Source organism: Phacochoerus africanus, chromosome 8, assembly GCF_016906955.1.
Source record: "Phacochoerus africanus isolate WHEZ1 chromosome 8, ROS_Pafr_v1, whole genome shotgun sequence".
In the NCBI taxonomy this organism is placed as follows: domain Eukaryota; kingdom Metazoa; phylum Chordata; class Mammalia; order Artiodactyla; family Suidae; genus Phacochoerus; species Phacochoerus africanus.
Window position 1 is genome coordinate 63,546,850 of NC_062551.1, and position 24,186 is coordinate 63,571,035.

General features: G+C 48.8%; 1 protein-coding gene across 3 annotated transcripts in view; it reads right to left on the reverse strand.

Moving 5' to 3' along the window:
* GNB1 (G protein subunit beta 1) overlaps window positions 1-24,186 on the reverse strand; it is an 84,376-nt gene that overhangs the window by 23,235 nt on the left and 36,955 nt on the right. For 2 of the 3 annotated variants that reach the window (XM_047791112.1, XM_047791111.1), the window contains exon 2: window positions 2,647-2,747. In XM_047791112.1, the coding sequence (XP_047647068.1) occupies window positions 2,647-2,703 (57 nt within the window). In that variant the 5' untranslated portion in view covers window positions 2,704-2,747. Of the gene's footprint in view, window positions 1-2,646; window positions 2,748-17,091; window positions 17,112-24,186 lie in introns of those variants that run through there. The other variant, XM_047791114.1, reaches the window with a different exon arrangement.

Below are 24,186 nucleotides of genomic sequence, written 5' to 3' on the forward strand. Positions count from 1 at the left end.
TGACTCCCCACACACTGCACAGTGGGTTAAGGGCCCAGTGTCACTACAGCCACAGGGCGGCCAAAAAAAAGGGGGGGGGGGTCTAGGAGTTCCCCTGTGGCACAGCAGATTAAGGGCCTGGCAGGGCCTAGCACTGCTGTGGCTCTGGTTACAGTTGTGGCAGGGGTTCGATTCCCGGCAATTTCTGCATGCCAGAGGCACGGCCCCCCAGAAAAGGGTCTAAAAAAGGGAAGGAGGTGCAGCACTGACCTTCAGTTTTCAGTCTTTTCCAAATTTGGATTTTTTTACTCATGCCACACACACTATTTCCTACGAATAGATCTGAATCTACTATTTATGAACAACTTATAAACAACAATTTATTGTTGTTAGAGAACATTCTAATCTCTGCATTCTGGACATATTAAATCTGATCTGAACAAAAAAACATTAAATACACTACTATGTCTTATTTTTATTGAGCTCTATCATACCTTTTACTTTTTAAATTAAAAAAAAAATTTTGAAGGCCACACCTGCAACACATTAAAGTTCCCAGGCTAAGGGCTGAATTGGAGCTGCAGATGCCGGCCGACCCCACATTGACAGCAACACCTGATCTGAGCCACGCCTGCGACCTATACCACAGCTCAGGGCAACACCAGACCCTTTAGCCCACTGAGTTAGGCCAGGGATGGAGCTTGTGTCCTCATGGATACTAGTCAGGTTCTTGACCCGCTGAGCCACGAGGGGAAATCCTGTATTATATCTTTCGAATGTTAAGCTTTGAAATTCTTACAGTAAAAGGATATTTTCTTTTTCCCTTTTGGCCATAGATCTCAATTCCATTTTCTCTTCTCGAGTCCAATAAAAATTTCTCCGCCTGCCACTGGGCTTTCTGAACATAAAACTGGTCACTTAAAAGGACATAATTAGGCTCCACCCTTACAGTGAACTCAGAAAAACAGACATTGTTCAGACACGTGCTACTGAAAAGTGATGCTCTGAAGGGTGGCAAAAGCTTTATGGACAAAACAAGAAAGTCAGGGAAAAACCTCCTCCATCCAACAGACACAAATTTACCTAAATATACTGAGGGAGTTCCCATTGTGGCTCGGCAGGTTAAGAACCCGACCTTGTTCCCTGAGGATGCGGGTTTGATCCCTGGCCTCGCTCAGTGGGTTAAGGATCCGGTGGGGCCGCAAGCTGCAGTGCAGGCCAACAGCTGCAGCTCCAATTCAACCCCCAGCTGGGGAACTTCCGTATGCTGCAGGTGCAGCCATAAAATAAATACATAAATAAAAATAAATAAAAATGTCCTCTAAATAAACAGAGGGCACTTTTTCTCCCCTCGTAAGTCCACCTTTTTTTCTCTCATTCTTCATACCAATGGTTTGGCAACAGAAACCTCTACTTGTACTAAAGGTTTCCCTAGAGAAATTCATTAAAAGCGCTGCCTCACGAAACTGGAGTAGAGTAGAATTAATGCCTTCCAGACCGACTCCGCATCCATTTTAAAACTTCAGGGGCTCTGCAAGGCACCGTTACAAACATCAGTGACAGACCAGGAGGGACGCTTGTGAGCTCTGCAAATGCCCGCCCTTCTACGGGGCAACCGAATAATGACCCACAGCTGTTCCGACCTTTGACCAGACAGACATGCTCCATCCATAGCAGCCGTATCCATCCCGAAGAAAATTCTTTTCAAAACTAGGAATGAATCAGGCACACCTAAAATAGTTTTTATTGCTGTTATTAATACTCTTATTTTTATTTTTTTATCTTTTTAGAGCTGCCCCTCAGCACATGGAGGTTCCCAGGCTAGGAGCTGCAGCTGTTGGCCTACGCCAGAGCCACAGCAAACGCGGGATCCAAGCCGCATCTGTGACCTACAGCACAGCTCACGGCAACGCCGGATCCTTAACCCACTGAGTGACGCCAGGGATCGAACCTGCATCTTCATGGATGCTAGTCAGATTCGATTCTGCTGAGCCACGATGGGAACTCCAATACTCCTATTTTTAAAGAAGTTTCCTGCCCTCGACCCCACAGTCCCAGTGGAGGGAGTGGACATCACATTCTCTACAGTGACCAAAAGAAGGTCACCAAGCTAAGGCCCAAGGTTAAACAAAGAAGAAAGAGCTCTACAAATTCTATGGAGACACTTAAAGTATATCCAAATAACAATACAGAAAATGAAATCCCGGAAATAATGTACGAGGCCAAATACCTGGATCTGTCATTTTTTATCTCGGGCCAATTAAGACTCAATTTCAGGAGTTCCCGTCGTGGCGCAGTGGAAACGCATCCGACTAGGAACCATGAGGTTTTGGGTTTGATCCCTGGCCCTCGCTCAGTGGGTTAAGGATCCGGCGTTGCCGTGAGCTGTGGTGTAGGTTGCAGACGCGGCTCGGATCTGGCATTGCTGTGGCTGTGGTGTAGGCTGACAGTTGTAGCTCCAATTGGACACCAAGCCTGGGAACCTCCATACGCCGTGGGTGTGGCCCTAAAAAGATAAAAGACAAAAGACAAAAGACAAAAAAAAAAAGACCCAATTTCAATCCAAAACAACCAAGAGTCATTCTGTAACCCATCTTTCCTAATCTGGTCACCTCATCACTGAGATCAAAATGGCTAACAAAACCAAACACATGGGTGGCTACATACTCTAATTTGGTTTTTAAGTTGTTCGGCCTCCTGCCGTAACTGGTCAAGTTCACTCATCTTCTGATCTTAGCGCTCTTCAATGCCACCTCAAAGAAACAGATCTGAAAGAGAAACACAAGCACAAAAAAATTAATACACAATGACTGAGTAACTGAATGAAGCAGGTGAGGAAAGGAAACTGAAACTGTAAGAGCCATGGTTTCATCAGAAATCACAGCACTTCCCTTCACCATTCATCAGAACACACAAAATGCATCCCAGGGCTGGGTTAACAAAACAAAATTACTATCACGCGCCAGCTTCATACGATGACAACGTCTCATCGACCACTCAGAGCATGGTGGGGTGAAGGGCACAAATCTGTTTCGAAGCGGTTTTCACGTAGGATCTGGGTCTCACTACAGACTCGAGAATCTAAGACGGACACTGAGCCTAGTTCTCACGTGAAAACCAAGGGTAGTTAGTTCAGGAAACGGGGTTGACAACCTGCCATCCAAGGACCTCAAAGCCAGGTCGCTGACTGTGAACCATGACTGCCCAGAAGATGCCAGAATGTTCACACGACCATCCTGGAGGGACCCAGGTCTGGGGTCCAGCAGGCATCTGATTCAGGGACAACTCACTCTCCCACTAAAATGGGCCATGGGGCCCCAGAAGCCGCAGACAAACCTCCATCCTTGGAGTACAGGCCAAGTTAGGGTGAGGACAAGCAGCCCTGCTGCCCACTCTGGACCCGGCCCAGCTCCAGACTCATTAGACAGCACTCCTGAAATCAGGGCCAAAACCAAACTATCCCGTTACCAGGAGACTTACTTTCTCAAGGGAAATCTCAGAACCAGGGGTTGCATTTCTGACCAAGAACACAGCTGTTCAGTCAGTCACACATATGACCAACGAATCACAAAGCTGAAGATATAATTATCAACATCTTTTAATCACTTAAGAATGCAATTCGCTCCCACACGCAAACACAGCTTGTGCAAGGGCCTCGATTTCCTATGCAAATAGAGAGGGGGAATTTTCCATCACAGACTTTGAGTGTCAAAGGATTTTTTATAATATACCTCGGATTATTTTATTAATTGTAGTTGTTATCTTCTTGAGATCAAAACACTTCTGGGGAAAATCATCTGGATGACCCGAGAAAACAAAGTTGTTGGAGTGCCTAGTTAGATAAACTTTCCTTTTCTGCACTAAAGCATCCAAAATAATTGTTATATGGTCTATATTAATTACAGAAGCTTGATGTCTATGAGAAAACAAAAATACCCTTCCCAATATAAAGCACCTTTCAAGCTTAAGTTCTTGGTTCTAACTCTCACCTGTGCCAGGCAGGAAGCAGAAGGGGGCGAGAGTGGAAGTGTTGGGCTTCTAGAGTCACCTCAAGTCTGCAGCACTAACCCTAAATCTAAGTTTGCAGAATTGCCAGGAAAGGCCTAACAGGGGTGGGGGGACAGCTGGGGCGGGGTCTGCTGCCCCGGCTCTCTGGGGAGGCAATCGCAACGGCATCATTTTAGAGACACTTCTGACAAAGGGCCCCCTGAGCAGAGGAGGGGCCCCCTGAGCAGAGGAGAGCTTTGCTAACACAGAGCCCCTCAGGCCTCCCTGGGCAAATGCAGCATTGCCAGCTACCCTATGTGGTACCATGGGCTCATCCTCTTGTGTTTTCACATATAAACTCTAAGGACTACAGCTGATGAATAGTAATGTATGAAATAGCAACAGTGCCAAGAGAACACAAAACAACTTTAAACAGAAAGCTGAGGAGTTCCCGTCGTGGCGCAGTGGTCAACGAATCCAACTAGGAACCATGAGGTTGCGGGTTCGATCCCTGGCCTTGCTCAGTGGGTTAAGGATCCAGCATTGCCCTGAGCTGTGGTGTAGGTCGCAGACGCAGATCCTGTGCCTCTGGCGTAAGCTGGCGACTACAGCTCCGATTAGACCCCTGGCCTGGGAATCTCCATATGCTGCGGGAGTGGCCCTAGAAAAGGCAAAAAGACAAAAAAACCCAGAAAGCTGAGGCTATGTGTTCCCTGAGCTTATGGATGGCCTTGCATTTTTTTCTGCCAGCCCAGGCATCCTACTACCACTCAGGTGCCTTTCACATGTGACCAATTAGACAGTGGACAATTCTGCAGAGCTGGGGGCAGGTGTACTCTCTGTTCCCACGCCAAAGACCAGTCCTTTGTCTGTCAAGAAGCTACTTTATTCAATCCTTCCAAAAATCAATGTGAAGAAAAATAAGTGTCTTCAGAAGGCATACTGAATTAGGTGGCTAAGTCTGATCAACCAACAGACTGATTCTGATTTAAACACTAAAAAAACTCAGCTGGTTTTTAAAAGTAAGGACAAAAATCAAAAAACTCCTAGCATTTAGATAAATAGGTAATACTTTGTGAGATGTTGGGGGGGGGGTCTTTAGGTAAAGACTCAAATTCTAATATTTGATGGAATAGCTTTTGAGATCTTAAATATTTATTTTTTCTTTTCTTTCTTTCTTTTTTTTTTTTTTTTTTGCTTTTTTAGGGCCATACCTGCAGCATATGGAGGTTCCCAGCCTAGAGGTCAAATTGGAGATACAGCCGTTGGCCTATGCCACAGCCACAGCCACCACAGGATCAGGGCTGTGTCTGTGACCTACACCACAGCTCAGGGCAACACTGGATTCTAATTCACCGAGCGAGGCCAGGGATCAAACCCACATCCTTCATGGATCCTAGTGGGATTTGTTTCTGCTGGGCCACCACAGGAACTCCTGACTTTCACCTTTTTCAGCCAGATCTATTTCTTTCATCATTAAAAAGCATACATTTTTTTTTCTTTTTTGTCTTTTTTCCTTTTCTAGGGCTGCTTCCCATGGCACATGGAGGTTCCCAGGCTAGGGGTCGAATCGGAGTTGTAGCCTCCGGCCTACACCAGAGCCACAGCAACGTGGGATCCGAGCCGCGTCTGCGACCTACACCACAGCTCACGGCAACACCGGATCCTTAACCCACTGAGCAAGGCCAGGGGTCGAACCTGCGACCTCATGGTTCCTAGTCGGATTCGTTAAACCACTGTGCCACAACAGGAACTCCAAGTTCTTTTCTTTTTTTGGCTGCACCCACGGCATACAGAAGTTCCTGGACCAGGGATCAAATCCGAACCGCAGCTGCAATCTATACCACAGCTGCGGCAACACCAGATCTTTAACCCACTGCTCCAGGCTGGTGATTGAAGCCGTACCACTGCAGAGACAACACAGGATCCTTAACCTGCTGTGCACAGCAGGAACTCCTAGCATAACTGTTTTTGGATTATAACTCTATAACCAGTGCCTGCATTAAAGTCTCAATTAGGAGACTCAAAATTCGTATTTGTTGACTTTTAAGAAAAAGAGTATTCCTATCTGCTACCAAAAAAAACTGTCCTGAAAGCCCCTATTTGGAGTTTCCACTGGGCTAACAACATGGCATTTTCTCTGTGGCAGTGCCAGTTCAATCCCTGCCTGGCACAGTGGATTAAGGATCTGGTGGTTTGGATGCAATCTCTGGTCTGGGAACTTCCATATGCTGTGGTGTGGCCAAAAAAGAAATATAAACAAATTCCAATCTGGAGATGAAGCTGTGTCTGCAGATAGACTTTCACTGACAAAAGGGATGCCCAGGGTCCAGACACCCCCTCTGCACCCAGCGGGCACTGTGGCTCACACTGATGTGGCTGCACACATCCACGAAGGACAGGCTCCTTTGCCCTGAGCCAGTGGACACCAAACTGGCCTCCCAGGATGAGTGTGGAGGAGCCGGCACACCCAGGAGACCCGGCGGTCAGCCCCCTCCCCTGCCCCCAAAGCGAAACCAGCATCCCGCAGACAGAACGCAGCCTGCACCTCCGGATGCAGAGTGGGCCTGGGGAGGCAAAAAAATCCCTAATTCCCACAAACTGAGAGTTCACCCCAAATGTTCTTCTGTGAAGATACAGCAAATGAAATAAACAAGGTACAGAGACACATGTAAATGACACTCAAATGCTATAAAATTGGGTCGTGATGATCACTGTACAACTATAAATGTAGTACAATTTATTGAGTAATAAAAAGATGACACTCTTGTGAATATAAAGAGAATGCACACCTATGCTAATATAAGCAATCCTTTTTTTTCCTTTGGCCACACCTGCGGCATGTGGACGTTCCGGGCCAGGGATGGAACCCGCACTGCAGCTGCAGCCTGCACCACAACTGCAGCGGCCACACCCTATCCTTAACCGGCTGTGCCACTGGGGAACTTCCTGCGATCTTTCTTCTACATGCACGAGAAAATGTTAACGGTTATTTTTGGAGAAACACACAGGAATAGTGGGACAGTTAAGATTTTTCACATTATCATATATAATTATTAAATATGTATATAATTTTTCTATTTTCGAAAAGTTAACCAGTTACCTGGGTGCCTGAATCAAGAAGCAATCACAATTCTCCCCCCACATTTTTCAGTTAATGACAATAAAAACCTATTACTGGATAAATAAGGACAATGATGGAGACAGTATAAAATCCTAGAAAAATGGTCCTCATATATTAAATGAAACACAAATCTGTGTACAGGATTTTGCTATTTTAGAAAAACAAAAACATACCTAAGTCTAAAAAAGACATTAATAAGCCTACCAGAATTTTTGCAAGAACTGCTGGTCAAACATTTCTCTTCATTTTCGAAAGAATGGACATGTAGTTTCCAGTGCTGGATAATAGAAACGGCGTGTGCGTTTTAAAGGTCTTACTTACGTTCACTCTTCGCTATCCTCAGTCCCCAGAGCCTGAAGGAAGCCCACCATCAGGCTTGTGTGGCCTGGGCGCCTTCTCTCCTCCGGGGCCAAAGCCAGGGCTAAGCTCTGGCCATGCTGACTCAGCGCACCGGCCAGTCTAAGCCGCTAAGACAGGGCCTGCTGAGAGTCTCACTTCTCTGCTTTATGACCCACATCTGCCACCAGCGTGTATTTAGAACTTCTGTCTCGGAACAGGAACTTTTTAAAGCAAGAATGTGACCTGCTCCTACTCTAATTACACCCTGATGTTACCACCACCTTTTCACTTGCAAAGTTCCCATCTGCAATAGAAGGCACTCTCCTTTCACTTTCTGATGAACACAGCACCACGCAGGGCCCTGTAATCAGGATCCCTGGAGAATCTAGGCCCCAAGCACCCCAGTTATCACCCAGCCACCACCACCCACACAGGCTCAAGTCTCAGTGTCAAGAGTGGAGTGACTGCAGCAAAACGGCATTTCAGGCTCTGGTTCCGCCGCAGGCAAGGAACGTGGCTATCATCACCGTCACTCTGGTCTGCTTCCTGCATGAGGGCCCGGTGCTGGCTACGCCGCGGGGCTGCAACACGGAGACAGCGGGAAGGGCGCTGGAAGCCTCTCAGGGCACAGACTGCATGAAGTGCACCCTCCACAGAGCATTGGCCACACACACGTGCACACAAGGCCACAGGAGGCAGCCCTGGAGCGCCAACTGCCAGAGCACCCAAGGTCACAAGCGGCCCCATGGAGCACCTGGCACCACACTGTGGGGTGGGGAGGAGATCTGCCCACCTGCTCAGCCACACCAACACCCACCACCTCCCCTCCAGGAGGAGGGAGCAGTTAGAGAAGAGAGGCTGCCTAACGAATTTAAACCAATTTCACCAGCATTTCTATTTTTTTCTCTTGCTCCCAAGCCCACGTTAACCTCGAAAATCCAAAGGGCGAAGTAAAGCAGTCTAGCCCTTGCCCCACAACTCACCACTTCAGCAGCACCAGGGGCAGCACAGGGCCCTACACCCAACATGTCCCCACAGGCCCCGCGGCTTAAAGGCACAGGCGGACACATTTAATAAAAGGAAGTATCTGAGGGAGTTCCCACTGTGGCTCAGTGGGTTAGGAACCCGACTAGTATCCATGAGGACGCAGGTTCAATCCCTGGCCTCGCTCAGTGAGTTAAGGATCCAGCGTGGCTGTGGCTGTGGCGTAGGCCGGCAACTGCAGCTCTGATTCTACCCCTAACCTAGGAACCTCCATAGGCCACGGGTGCTGCCCTACAAAGACAAAAAATAAGTAAATAAATAAACACTCTGATAGGAAGGAAGGAGATTACACAAACCTAGCAGAATCCTATAAATGTTATTCGGGCTGATGATTACATAACACTCTGCTTTATGTTTCAACATTCTCCTCATAAATGTTTCTGGAAGTCATTACTTCTTGGTCTTGCTCGACCACATTACCAGTACATAGATAGATACCCTGTCCTATCCCTTGGTTTCCAGACTTGGGAGCACAGGTCTGCACCCCACAGCAGATCAGGCTGTGTTCTGACACGCAGCACACCACCCCCTCAGCCGGCTGTCTGTAAGAAAACTCCCAAATCTGTCTGAACTACTGGAATGGTTAACCTTAGAGGCTTACATGAAAAAAAAGTGATAAAAATCAGGAGTTCCCGTGGTGGCGCAGGGGAAACGAAGCCGACTAGGAACCATGAGGCTGCAGTTCGACCCTTGGCCCGACTCAGTGGGTTAAGGATCTGGCGTTGCCATGAGCTGTGGTGTAGGTCGAAGATGCAGCTCAGATCCTGAACTGCTGTGGTCTAGGCCAGCAGCTGTAGCTCTGATTCAACACCTAGCCTGGGAACCTCCATATGCTGCAGGTGCAGCCCTAAAAAGCAAAAAAAAAAAAAAATCGACATTAAGTTTTGATGAAACATTACATCAGCTTCTAAGCAGCAGCAGCTTTCGGAATATTCAATGAAATGTAACTAGTGTTGGGGTGGGGGTGCTGGTCACACCTGCAGCACGCGGAAGTTCCTGGGCCAGGGATCGAACCCGTGCTACAGCAGTGACCAAGCCACAGCAGTGACAACACCAGATCCTTACCCCAATGAGCCACCAGGGAAATCGAATATAACTAGTTTTGGGGTATTTTTGGGTTTTTGGCCACACCTATGGCATATGGAAGTTCCCAGACCAGGTATCAAACCCCAGGCATGGCTACAACCGATGTGACACCTGCGGCATCGCCAGATCCTTAACCTACTCTGTTGGGCCAGGGATCGAACCCATACTACCAGAGACAAGCCAGATCCTTAACCGGCTGTGCCACAGTGGGAACTCCTCTAACTAGTTTTTGTACATGCAACCAGATGGTAATGGAAACTAAGATAGGAAACTAGATACAAACACAACTCTCAGGTGGCTCTGGTTAAAGTAGCCAGCACATTTTTGCATATTATTTGAAAAACGCAGAAAGTTTTTTTTTCTTTTTTCTTTTGGTCAGGCCTGTGGCACGCAGAAGTTCCTGTGCCAGGGATTGAACCTGTGCCACAGCAGAGACAACACTGGATCCTTAACCCACTGAGCCACCAGGGAATTCCTAGGATGCAGTGATTTAAAATAGTCTGCCCCCAACATCTAAGACATCTCATGAGATTTTCCTGTTTCTCATTTTTTTAAAATTTTTTTGTCTTTCTGTCTTTTTTAGGGCTGCACCCTCAGCATATGGAGGTTCCCTGGCTAGGGGTCAAATCAGAGCTGTAGCCGCTGGCTTACACCACAGCCACAGCCACGCCAGATCTGAGCCGTGTCTGCGGCCTACACCACAGCTAGGCCAGGGATCGAACCCGCAGCCACATGGTTCCCAGTCGGATTCGTTTCCGCTGCACCACGACTGGAACTCACTGAAGCGCATTTGAGAAGAACACGCAGGGCCCTCAATTTAGCAGTTCACTGTTAAATGAAGCACACAGGAGACGGACGCCTCACAGTTTACCTCCGTCAGCAGGCAGTGCAATCTTCTCAATTTACTGTTTAGCCCCAATTTAAACACATCCCCTCAGGCATTAGGACAACTAAAACCTTTAATCATCCAAACCAGAAGTAATTTTATACAATGATCATGTTAGTTCTGCAAATAGAAAAAAAAGGGGGGGATACAAGATACAACTGATGCACCAAGTGAACTGCCCTGCTAGCCCTACCGCACATGCACCTCAAGGGCTGCCCTGAGAAGAGTCAGGCGTGCGCGGCGAGCACTCCACCTCCTGGACTGCGGGGCGCCCAAGAGAGACGACGACCGCTCTGTGCTCCCTACATGGAGACGCAGCTGACCAAGCAGCCAGCCACAGCCACGGGCACGTTCCAGACCTGATCTACTTAAACCCATCCCTCCGAAGGCGCCGTTTGGTTTTACCCTCATATGTAAGGTATTAATGGCTGCTATCCAATGTCACGTTGGAAAGTTACTATAAAGAATTTACATTTTAGGAGTTCCCATTATGGTTCAGCAGTAATGAACCCAACCAGTATCCATGAGGATGCAGGTTCGACCCCTGGCCTCATCCGTGGGTTAAGGATCCAGCGTCGTCACAAGCTGCAAGTGTGGGCCGGCAGCTGCAGCTCCCATTCAGCCCCTAACCTGGCAATCTCCAGGTGCTGCAGGTGCAGCCAAGAAAGCTAACAAAAAAAAAAAATTTACATTTTGGAACACCTTAACGATATGAGGATACGAGTACGTCTTGCACCTGTTAAGAAAGACACTTGAACTAGAAGGGAACCTGAAATTCAGTCCACCTCACATTTCTAGCAAACAGCACCAAAGCAGATCTAGGAGAGCTGCCGGGGCTCTCAGCACTGGACCTCGAGGGCAAAGGAAGCCCAAGGCAGGCAGGGCTGGGGACCGGGGGGTGGTTCAGGGAGGAAGCAGAGCCTGCTTCCCAGCTCCAGGCGGCTGCTCCCCAACAGGGAGTGAAAGCCAGGGCCTATGCTACACAGCGCCCCACCTACGGGCCCTGGATCTGCCTCTTCAGTCTCCCCTCCTCCTGGTCAAAGGCCCACGCCTTCCACCAGCCCCTCCTACTCTGAATATGTGGCACCCTGGACCTGGCCCTCCCTGGTGAGCAGGGGAAACGCCGCCCTGTGCAGGTGCCCCACCCCAGCAAGGTAAAGGCCAAGGTCCGTGATTTGAAAAGTGGGCCCAAGAGCAGAGACCCATAGGTACACACACCCTTGGGGACAGTGGGGAAAGAGGTCCCAGGGGCCGAGGCCTGACACCCAGTGAGCACAGCTGTCCCAAGCTATTTCTCTGAAAACTGACTAACTACAGACAGCCTGCCGCTTGCGTCTCCCCAAAGCTACAGAAAATTGAGGCATCACTCGTGCTCATCAACATATGCTAAATTCTTCTGAGTTCTACCTTGACTTTCACAAACAGCCCTGTGATTCTTCTAGACCCAACATACCCCCAAGCGGTCTGTGGTGGCAAAGAGGGCAGCCTGGCTGTGTTCCGACCAGGCCTGGAATCCAGGTTGAGCCCAGTAACCATAACATTTTTTGTTTTCTGTTTTTTTTTTTGTCTTTTTGGTCTTTTTAGGGCTGCTTCCCGCGGCATATGGAGGTTCCCAGGCTAGGGGGTCAAATCAGAGCTGTAGCTGCTGGCCTACACCACAGCCACAGCAACGTCAGATCTGAGCTGCACCTGTGACCTACACCACAGCTCACGGCAATGCTGGGTCCTTAACCCACTGAGCAAGGGCAGGGAGCGAACCCGCAAGCTCATGGTTCCCAGTTGGATTCGTTGACCACTGCGCCACAATGGGAAACCCTTTATTCGTTTCACTCACAGCTGTTTACTGAGCATCTGCTACGGGCAGAAGATGCTGGGGTCCCCGTGCTCAGAGACCAGAGTCTCACGGAGGACGCATGGTGTTGATCTCAAGAGCCGGCTCAAAAATCCCTAGGATTTCACCCCTTGGCTCCCTAAGTGCCTCAAAATTATATAGAAGGTGACTCTAAATTTACCCCTGGGTTGTAGCTAACAAGGACCGCTTGCTGTATGAAGTCACAAGTGTCCTCACCACCCCAGGAGGAAATCCAACCAACTGTCTACGCAGTAGGAAACATGAGGAAATGGAGTCACGAATGCCAAGGCCATGGTTCTGGTTCAGGCCCCCGGCAGAGTGAAGCAAGCAGGCTTCCGAGCAATCCCTAACTCCACAAAAAGAAACTTCACTTCCTTAACCAATTGCTCTCACAGGTCACGCCATCAGGACAGCCTTCTCACAGCCGTGCCACGGAAGACGCCACCTGTACACAGCCTCCGACCTGGCCCGAGGGGAGGACGTTTCTCCGCCTATTGCAGCTGTTCCATCAGAGGCAAGAGATCTAGTTTCTTTCTCCACTTCTAGAAGGAGCATCTTAAAACTGCTTCCAGAAATAAAAATATAAATTGGTACAGCCACTAAGGAAACCAGTAAGTAAGGAGGTTCCTTACAAAACTAAAAATTGAACTACCACAAGACCCAGCAATCTCACTCCTGGGCATCTATCCAGAGAAAACTCTAATTTGAAAAGATATGTGGACCCCCGTTTTCACTGCAGCAGGGTCTACAATTGCCACGAGGTGGAAACCACTACGTGTCCACCAACAGATGAATGGAGACGTGGTGCATGTTTCCAATGGAACATTACTCAGCCTTAAAAAAGAGCAAAATCATGCCATTTGTAGCAACATGGATGGACCCAGAATGATCACACTAAGTGAAGTAAGTCAGACAAATACCATACAATGTCACTTATAGGTGGAGTCTGAAACACAACACAAATGAACTTCTTTACCAAGCAGAAACAAACTCACAGATGTAGAGAACGAACCAAAGGGAGAAAGGGTGGGAGGGATAAAGCAGGTGTTTGGGGTGAGCAGATACAAACTAGCAGGTACAAACGGAGGGAGAGTAAGGCCCTACTGTACGGCACAGCTGACTATACGCCACGTCCAACGTCCAGTAAAAAAGCATAAAGGAAAGAACACGAAAAAGAGGCTTTATATACACCATAAACTAACACAACACGGTATTAACTATACATCAATTAAGAAAAAGAAATTAGGAGTTCCTGCTGTGGCACAGGGAGTTAAGGATGTGGTGCTTCTGCAGCTGTGGTATAGGTCAAAGCTGCAGCTCAGATTTGATCTCTGGCTCAGGAACCTCCTGATGCCACGGGTGTAGCCCAAAAAGAAAAACAATTGCAACGGCCACCCAACTAAATGCCATCAGCCCAGGTGAGCCTGCCATTGAGCGTTACGAGCATCGGGAGACCGAGGTCCTTGGTGGCTCAGCAGGTTAAGGACACCTCATCATCACTGCTGTGGGCAGGTCACTGGCCCCAGAACTTCCCACACAGAGTGTCTGTGCATCGCAAACACAGGGCCCCGTGCTTATTAACTCATCTGAGCGCCCACATATGTTAATTTTCCATTGGCCACGTTAAAAAGGCAAAAAGACAGTTAACATTAATTTTTATAATGTATTTATTTAATACAATATGCCAAAAATATCCTTTCAACACGAAGAAAGTGAGGTATTTCGCATTCACCCATCATCCTAGATTTTTCTAACCCCCTCAGGATGTGTGTACTTCATTTTTTTATTTTTATTTTTTGTCTTTTTAGAGCTGCACCTGAGACACATGCAAGTTCCCAGGCTAGGGGTCCGATAGGAGCTGTAGCCGCTGGCCGACACCACAGCCACAGCAACACTGGATTCGAGCCTCGTCTGCGACCTACACCACAGCTCACGGCAATGCCAGGTCCTTAACCCACTGAGCAAGGCCAAGGATCAAACCTGCGTCCTCATGGATGCCAGTCGGGTTCTTAACCACTGAGCAATCCAGGGCGTGTGTATCTGATAGTTCGGATTGGGCGAAAGCCTGATTTCGGGTACTCAACAGCCCCCAGGCCAGTGGCCAGTACAGCACGGAGCCCCCTTCATCTCCTCACTCTCGACAGATCCTCAACGCGAGGCTGATCCACGTCGGCGTCTGCCTCGGAACAGGAGCGAGGCTCTCCCCGCCCCAAACTGACCCTAGTCCCCACCCCCGCCACTTTCCAACCAGAGGCTGGCAGTCATTACAGCGGGAGGTCAGGAGGGACCTGCAAAGCGGTGGCTCAGGGAATGGAGGGAAAGACGGGGCTGACCCGGGGCCGGAGAGCAGGTCCCTGGTCGACTTTCGCTCTGAACCCCAGGAAATGGCCAGTGACCGCTCCTCCCGAGTCCTTCTGCCCGGTGCACCGTGAACAGCCACCGGCTCCTCTGTTCTGCTCTCTCTCCAGCTCACCTTTCAGTCTAACCTGCAGCCCCCTCTTGCTCCCAGGTTGAGCAAAGAACCTAGTGCATATTAGCTGACCTTTCAAACTTGCTGAGGCCAAACGCAAGTTCCACTCTAATCACTTCGCAACCAAACGACACATATAATGACGCTGTCTAGAATCCGGTGGCACACACCCAGGAGAAAGGTCTCAACGGGAAAGGTGGCAGCTACTGGAATCACCCACACGCGAAGGAGGTGGCAACCGCCAGGCACCTAGGAGGCTACGCCCCCTCAGGTCTGGGGGGGACCCTGCTCTCCATTATGCAGAGACAATCTCTATACACTCGCTTCCTGCAAACTATGATGAACACTCCTGGGTTTCCCAGGTGCCTCTGCGAGTCCAGCAGCCGGAGCAGGACCTGCTGGTGGAGGCAGTGTGGCTGCACGCGGCTCAGGGAGTACAGCCGGGCTGCCGGTCCTGACTCTCATCATCGGTGGCTTCCACTGAACTGCAAAGCTCTCTCTGCCTCCCATTTTCGATCTGGATGTGGAGAGAGTGACCATACCGACCTCAAGCGCAGGAGGACTCGATGAGAACCCACAGCAGGTCCTTAAATCATGACTGAACCACAGCAAGTGCCCACTAAAGAGAAGTTGTTATAAAAGCATTAAAAGAATTTTCAACCTAAAATGATTTAAGTTACAGAAAACCTCCTCCTTCACCTGCCCCATCTCCTAACCAAGCCCCTTGCACAAACCAAGGACACACGCAACAGTGGCAACCAGTGTGTTGCAGGCGCGCTTCAGGGAGCGGTGGGACCCACTCACAGAACTGCTCATTCAGGTTTCTATGTCTGTCTGTTTTTAGGCCATTCCTGTGATATGCGGAAGTTCCCGGGCCAGGATCAAACCTGCACCATGGCGGTGACCCAAGCTGCTGCAGTGACAATGGTGGACCCTTAACTGCTGTGCCACAAGGGAACTCCCTGTAAAGTATTTTTAAAACTGAATGAACAGGCCGTCTCCTTTCTCTTGGGTAAACACCTGGGAGTGGATTGGTCGCATCATACATGGTAAGCACATGTTTAACATGTTAAGAAACTGCCCAACCATTTGGACACTGCCGCACCGCCTTCCCCGAGCCCTTCAGCGCCCGAGAGCCCAGCCCCTCGCACTCCTGCCTGCACTTGGTAAGGTCAGCCCTTTTCATTTCAGCCACCGTGACAGGTATTTCGTGGTGTCTCGTGGTTTTAATGTGCATTTTCCTGATGGCTAATGATTCCGACCACCTTCTCATGTGCTCGTCTGCTCTCCTCTATATATTTTCTGGTGACGTGCCTGCTCAAATCATTTGCTTCTTTATTAGGTTTGTTTTCTTAATATCTAATTTTGAGAGTACTTATTCTGGACACAAGTTATCTAAAAGACATGTGATCTGCTAATATTTTCTTCTAGTCTGTGGCCCGTCTTGTCATTCTCTTAAGTATCTTTTTTTTTTTCTTTGTCTTTTTGCCTTTTCTAGGGCCATTCCCATGGCATATGGAGAGTCCCAGGCTAGGGGTCAAATGGGAGCTGTAGCCGCCGGCCTACACCACGGCCGCAGCAACACGGGACCCAAGCAGCGGTCTGAAAAGCAGACAGTTTTAAATGTGATGGAGTCCAACTCACAAGTTCTCCTTAACGGACTGTGTCTTTGACGTCATTAGGAAAGCCTTACCCAATGCCGGGCCACAACGGTTTTCTGTTTTCTCTTAGAGGTTTTCTAGTGTGAGGCTGTCTATGTAGGTCCATGGTTCCTTTCAAATTACTTTCTGTCTACGGAGTCCAGTTCACCTTTTGCATCAAGCGTTCAAGTCCCTCATTCCTTCAGTTTAGTTTTGCTTTTTCATTTAAAATTATTTCAACCTAGAAAGAGTTGCAGAATAAACGAGGAACTATACCTTCTCTAGACGCACCACTAGCACTGGGACACACGGACTTCACTGCCCCCACGCCATACAAACACACCAGAATTTTCTCTGAATTGTGTGGTCTCAACCTGTACCTGTGCCGTCTGCTGGTATCCAACTAAGACCTGATATGCAAGGGCTCCCCTGCCTTCTGCTATAGGAGGCCAGAGAAACACTGCTTCTGCTCAGAGTGTGGACAGCGACTCTGGGCCTCTCGCCCTTCAGGCCCAATGCTAGATGAAGCCTTCCCTGGCTCAATCTGTTCTGAAAACCACCTCTGGGCTTAAAAGAGACAGATGGGCAAAACTTCAACAAAAACCAGGTAATTAAAAAAAGAAACCCTGAAGAAATCTAAACACTGTACTTTAAAAACTGATGAGTCAATGACGTCAAAATTACCTTAATTCAGAAGCGCTTCTGGTCTGGTCTCCAAAACACGTACAACTGTCTGGACAGAGAAAAAGCTGTGTTTGTGTCGACTCAGGTCGTGGGGCACATCGTTGCACGTTTTCAAAGTGCGTAAACGCCCCCACTCCCCCGTCTACTTCTTGCCCCCAAATCACTTTCATACCCTGCGTGTTAACCTAGTATTAAATTTTTCAGTGTGGAAAAGAAGGAATCTGATCACAGTTACTTTTCAAAAAATCCTTTGAGGTGCCGCAGGAAAAATACCTTGAATTAAAATGTAAAGTTTCCAGGGGAAGGGGTATTTAGAAAGCTGTTATGAGAAAAATTACAGCAGCAACAGAAAAACTACTGCCAATTCAAGACACTGCTAAGAGTAACTTCACCCAGACTTTCCCACTTGGCCCCAAGAGGATCTCATCTGAATCTCAAAAAAGCCACTGGCTGTTTCTGAAGTGCAGGCAAGCCCAACTGGGCACACTTCCCACACATCCCTCTGGCCCACTCCAGGTGCCACGGGGCTGCCCAAAGCCCCCTTGTGTCCAGAAAGCCAGAGCAGCAGACGCCACAACCAAGCCTCTGTGCCTGCCTCTCGTCACACTGCAGCCAGCACAGAGACAGACTCAATTCTGAATTTCTTCTGAAATACCTGCTTGTTCTTTCCCAAAAACTGTTTCAATGCATTTAAAGACATGTTGGTAACCTCTCCAAATTACACCACTTCTGGATGTTTCACAGGTGCCCACCTGTCTAGTGATTAATTCACTATCTGTTCTGTTTACAAACTCATGTGCACGCACCTGGATCTGGGGGTCAAGAGAGGCATCAACAAGCTGAAATGCCCCCCAATTGAACTGTGAACTCTTAAGGCATTTCTTTAACAAAATAGTTTCACTTGGGAATTATGCTGCTCAGGTTATAAGCAAGCACATACCTTTCTGGCAGTAAAACTGCGAGTGGAAGGACAATGGTTTGGTGGTTCCTCAAAAAGCTATCACGCAGAAGCACCATATGATCCTGCAATTCCCCTCATAGGTACATACACCCACAGGAAGCAAAACCAGGTCCTCAATACAGGCACGTTCACAGCAGCGCTACGCACAACAGCCCAAAGGTCCATCAACAGACGAATGGACAAAAAGTGGCACTTCCACACAAGGGAATATTATCCGTCCACAAAAGAGAACGAAGTCCTGACACACTGAAAACATCATACACAACGTGAAGACGCCGGATGGCAAGGCCACGTGTCATACGATTTTATTTACGTGAAATATCCAGAACAGGCAAATCCAGAGACAGAACGCAGTGGTTGTCAGGGGCTCTGTATGCAATGAACAGCTGCTCAGTGGGTACATGGTCCTTCTCGGGTGATGAGAATGTTCTAGAATGAGGTAGAGGTGGTGAGTGCACAACACTGGGAATGTACTAAAATGCCACTGAATTATTCACTTTAAAATGGCTTGTTCCCTTCGTGGCTCAGAGGTTAGCTGAGGATGCAGGTTTGATCCCTGGCCTTGCTCAGTGGGTTAAGGAGCTGGCGTTGTCGTGACCTGTGTGTAGGTGGCAGACACAGCTCAGATCCCCCAACACGGGCAGCCCTGGGAGGGAGGGTGTGAGCCCTGCTCCCGCCCCGGAACGGACGGCGCTACCCAGGTGTACTCAAAGCTTCCAGACCGTTCCCCCACAGTGAGGCCCGCCGTCCCCGGCACTGCCTCAGGCTGCCTCTGGCCACACTGCACAGGTCTTCCAAGGCCACTCGATAACCCCGGCTGATCTGAAGTCATGTGGGGTCGAACCCCTCAACATCCATTCCCTTAACACGTACACTTCCTGCCTGTAATGAGACCGTCTGCTGGATGCTAAAACGCAAGTGAACACAGCAGGTACGGCGAGTCGCCCACATGGGTCTTACAGTCCTGCGGAGAAAGCATGAAAGATTATTCTGTGAGGTACAGAGGGAAAGAGAAAGGGCTGCACTAATACAAACTAATAGTGAAAATTGAGAAGGGCTGGTTTCAGGAGTTCCCTTGTGGCACAGTGAGTTAAGGATGAGGCACTGTCACTGCAGTGGCCTGGGTTGCTGTTGTGGCGCAGGTTCTATCCCTGGCCCAGAAACTTCCACATGCCAGGAGTGAGGTCAAATAAATAAATAAATAAAAGGAGAGCTGGTTTCCCAAAAAAAAAAAAAAAAAAAAGGAGTTCCCTGATGGCTCAGCAGGTTAAAGCTCTAGCAGCACTGTCACCGCTATGGCTCGAATCTGACTGCTGGTCCCGGAACTTCTACATGCCACAGGTGTGGCCAAAAAAAAAAAAAAAAAAAAGACAAGAAAAGAAAATAAAAAGAAAAAAGAAAAGAAGGGCTAGTTTCTCTAACCCTCCAGCTACAAACTGAGTAAGGCGTGGGGAAGTGACACCCAGCACAAGGAATGTGGCCCTGAGCACCTCAGTCACTGGGATCAGTTCCTAACCCATGATGCAAGCGGCCTCACGACACCAACACCCGAAACTAGCAACAGTGGCCGCCCAAGGCACTTAAAAAAGAGGGCGGGCTTCGCAGAGGCCTGCGGGATACAGGCCGGGTCCTGGAAACATACGCAGGACGGGACTCTGGGGCTCAGGGAGGAGGGGCTGAGGCAGGGCCTGAGAGGGAAAGGCGAGGACCCCCGCCAGCCTCCCGCCCCACCTCCCAGTCCAGAGCACAGAGGCCACGCTGTGGTGCAACGAAGCCTTTCTTGGTGCCTGTGGGCACCACGCATCCCCTGCCAAGGTGCCCAAGAGCCAGGTGGTTCCATGCCCATGGTTCCGTGAGGCTAAAATCCTTCGAGCAGATTTCCAAAGATGCGACTGCTACCATCCTGTCCAAGATCAGGCACTTGAGGCTCCTGTGCGATGCAGTGAGCCTGTTGGGACCCCGCACAGTTGTTAACTTAGCAGCAGTCCAGATGGCGGTGATGAGCTGCTTTGTCCACAGGCACATCCTAGCACGTCACGCAGCTTCAAGGATCAAATACTAGTATTTCTATGAACAGTGTCTCTCCAGTATTTTTCAAAATCTAAAAAGCGAATCATCTGGAGTTCCCGTCGTGGCGCAGTGGTCAATGAATCCGACTAGGAACCAGGAGGTTGCGGGTTCCATCCCTGGCCTCACTCAGTGGGTTAAGGATCCTGTGTTGCTGTGGCTGTGGTGTAGGCCGGCGGCTACAGCTCCAATTAGACCCCTAGCCTGGGAACCTCCACATGCCGCAGGAGCAGCCCTAGAAACGACAAAAAGACCAAAAAAAAAAAAGATAAAAAATAAAAATAAAAGTGAATCCTCTGGAGAAATCCCTAGCGAATTCCTTTCCTGGTGGCATTAAAATTTCACATCGAGGGAAAGTTCACTTCGGGAAAGACCCCTACAGCCACATAACCCAAGACCCCGCTCAGTGTAACGAGTCACACTTTGTGTCACAAGCTTGAAGCCGTGTGATGACAAGTCCTCCTGGGGGTGCTACACGTGTGTGACACAGGCACCACTTTATCTTTCAACACCCTGAAAAGAGCTGAATTCCAGAGCACATCCCATCCTAAGAGTCGTGCAAGAAGACGGGGGTCTTCTAAGAGACAAAGGAAACTCGCTTCCAAGCAACTCGCCAGTGCGGGCAGGTGCCGAAGAGGTGGCGTGTGGAATGGCAAGGGGGGGGGGTCCCCTCACCAAGGTTAGTAAATCTGAGGGTAAAAGGAGTAATGATTGCCTCAGCAGGTTAGGGTCCAGTGTTGTCACTGAAGCAGCTCGGGTCACCGCTGTGGCACCGTTCTGACCCCTGGCTGGAGGACTTCCGCATGACGTAGGTGTGGCCCCCAAAAAGAAAAAAAAGGAATGATAACTAGGATATATCTTGTTGGTAAAAAAAAAAAAAAAAAGGAACACACAAGTATACAGTAGCATTCAAGTAATAAATACAGACGACAGAAACCAAGAGGAAAAGGAAAGCTTTTCTTTGCAGAGGAATGCGAGCAAACGTAGAAGGAATGACCACCTCCGAACACCGCTGTGTGGGGGCCTCTAGAGGAGTCACAGACCAGGCGAAGCCCACCCACCAGTGCCGAAATCAACGGGAGCAAGCGTGTGACGTGATGAGAGGCTGAAAGCATCACACACAGATCACTTATTTATAAAAAGGAAAATTTGGGAGTTCCTGCTGTGGTGCAGTGGGTTAAGGATCTGGTGGATGTCGCAGCTGCAGCTCGGCTTCAATCCCTGGCCAGGGAACTTCCATAGGGCGCAGGTGTGGCCAAAAAAGGAAAATGTATTACAATGAAGAGATCTGGGAGTTTCCCGGCAGCACAGTGGGTGAAGGGTCTGGTGCTGTCACTGATGTGGCTGTGTAGGTTTGAATCCCGGCCTGGCAACTTCCAGATGCAAGGGGCATGGCCAAAAAGAAAAAGAAAGATCTGGTGGACACCACTTAAATCAAGTGATGAAATGTAGTATTATCAATAATGGAACAAACTGGAGTTCCTGTCACAGTGCAGCGGAAACGAATCCGACTAAGAACCATGAGGTTGCGGGTTCGATCCCTGGCCTTGCTCAGTGGGTTAAGGATCCGGCATTGTCATGAGCTGTGGTGTAGGTCGCAGACACAGCTCGGATCCCGCGTTGCTGTGGCTCTGGTGTAGGCCGGCGGCTACAGCTCTGATTAGACTCCTAGCCCGGGAACCTCCATATGCTGTGGGAGCGGCCCTAAAAAGACAAAAAACAAGGAACAAACCAGTGCTGGGTACCTCATGATATGATGAAATGGGCAGTACAGGTCACCCTGGAGTATTGCCTGCATCCAATCACGAGGAAATCTTTCAAAGTGCAGAATGTGGGATGGTGTGAGGTGGCAACGTGAGGACAACGAAGGCAGGAAGACTGCTCAAGACACAAGGGACCCTCCGGAGACACGACAACGAAACACACATGAGCTCAATTACACCCTGGCTCTGAACAAGGGGCACGTTATACAGCAGAAACTAACCAACGTGTAAATCACCTATACTTCAATGAAACTTTAAAAATAGAAAAAAATAAAATCATTTCAAAATAAAACTCTTAAAGAAAAAAGTAAGCGATAGAAACAAGAAAAGGGCATGAGGACATTCTGAAGAAAACTGAAGGAATGCAAATGAGGACTTGGCTCAGGCCCCACGGAATCACTGCTAAGGTCCGGGGACAATGAGGCGCCTGTGCCTGTGCGGGTCCGGAAGGTCCTGGTTCCCGAGCGCAGCTGGCGCTGCAGGAGCAACGTGTCAGGAGACCTACCACAATCCAGGGACGGACCCAGAAGCACACGCAGAGGGAGAGCGTGGCCCAAGGAGGCTGCAAAGGGCTGACCCTGGTGGAAGGCACAGAACGTTCCCCGATATACTCTCAGCCGCCTGTGGCTTCGAAAATTATTACATATGGAAGGATTTGCTTCTTTTTTTGGTCTTTTTGCCATTTTCTTGGGCCGCTCCCGCGGCATATGGAGGTTACCAGGCCAGGGGTCGAATTGGAGCTGTAGCCACCGGCCTACGCCAGAGCCACAGCAACACGGGATCTGAGCCGAATCTGCGACCTACACCGCAGCTCACGGCAACGCCGGACCCTTAACCCACTGAGCAAGGCCAGGGATCCAACCCGCAACCTCACGGTTCCTAGTCGGATTCGTTAACCACTGCGCCACGACGGGAACTCCTGCTTTTTCTTTTTAAGGCCACACCCACGGCCATGGAAGTTTCCAGCTAGGAGTCGAATTGGAGCAGCCGCCTCCACCACAGCCACAGCAATGAGGGATCCAAGCCATATCTGCAAACCTACACAAGAGCTCACGGCAACACGGGATCCTTAACCCCCTGAGCAAGACCAGGCCAGGGATCCCATCTGTGCCCTCAAAGAAACGAGTCGAGTTTGTTACTGTGGAGCCACGACAGAAACTCCTGGAACCCCTGCTTTTTAAGAGTGTACTTTTAGGAGTTCCCGTCGTGGCGCAGTGGTTAACGAATCCGACTAGGAACCATGAGGTCGCGGGTTCAATCCCTGCCCTTGCTCAGTGGGTTAACAATCCAGCGTTGCCGTGAGCTGTGGTGTAGGTTGCAGACACGGCTCGGCCCGCGTTGCTGTGGCTCTGGCGTAGGCCGGTGGCTGCAGCTCCAATTCGACCCTTAGCCTGGGAACCTCCATGTGCTGCGGGAGCGGCCCAAGAAATAGCTAAAAAGACAAAAAAAAAAAAAAAAAGAGTGTACTTTTAAAAACAGGTGAATTTTTAAATTTGTTTATTTTTTAGGGCCACACCCACAGCATATGGAAGTTCCCAAGCTAGGGGTCAAATCTGAGCTGTAGCTGCCAGCCTACACCCCAGCCACAGCAACTTGGGACACCAGCCGTGTCTGCAGGCTATACCACAGCTCATAGCAACACTGGATCCTTAACACACGGAGCGAGGCCAGTGACTGACTGAACCGTGTCCTCATGGATACAAGGCAGGTTCGTTTCCGCTGAGCCATGAGGGGAACTCCAAAACTGATGAATTTTTAACTTTCATATTTAATTAATTTTTATTCATTTTAAGTGTTTCATTTTTCTCAGGCTGGTTAGAGGTTTATCAATTTGATTTTTTCAAAAGACCAACTTTCAGTTTCACTGATTTTCTTTACTGTGTTTGTTTTCAATTCCGTGAAATTCTGCCCTTATTTTCATTATTTTCTTCTTTCTGCTTGTTTCGAAATCAATCTTCTTTTAAAAGTTTCTTAAGGCAGAAGCTTAGATTGTTGAGATCTCTTTTGTTTTCTGTAGCAAGCATTTAATTCTATTAACTTCTCTATAAGCATGACTTTGATTACGCCCCACAAATGTTGATATGCTTTGCTTTCACTTTCATTCAAGTTAAAATATTTTCAGAGTTCCCTAGTGGGCCTAGTGCCTAAGGATCTGGCAGCCCTGTCACTGCATCAGCTTGGGTCACTGCTATGGCAAAAACAAAACAAAACAAAACAAAATCTTGTTTTCTTTTCCTTTATGTTGTCATCTTTGTTCAATTTTCAAATATTTGGGGGCTTTCCAGAGAGTGTTCTCTTCCAATT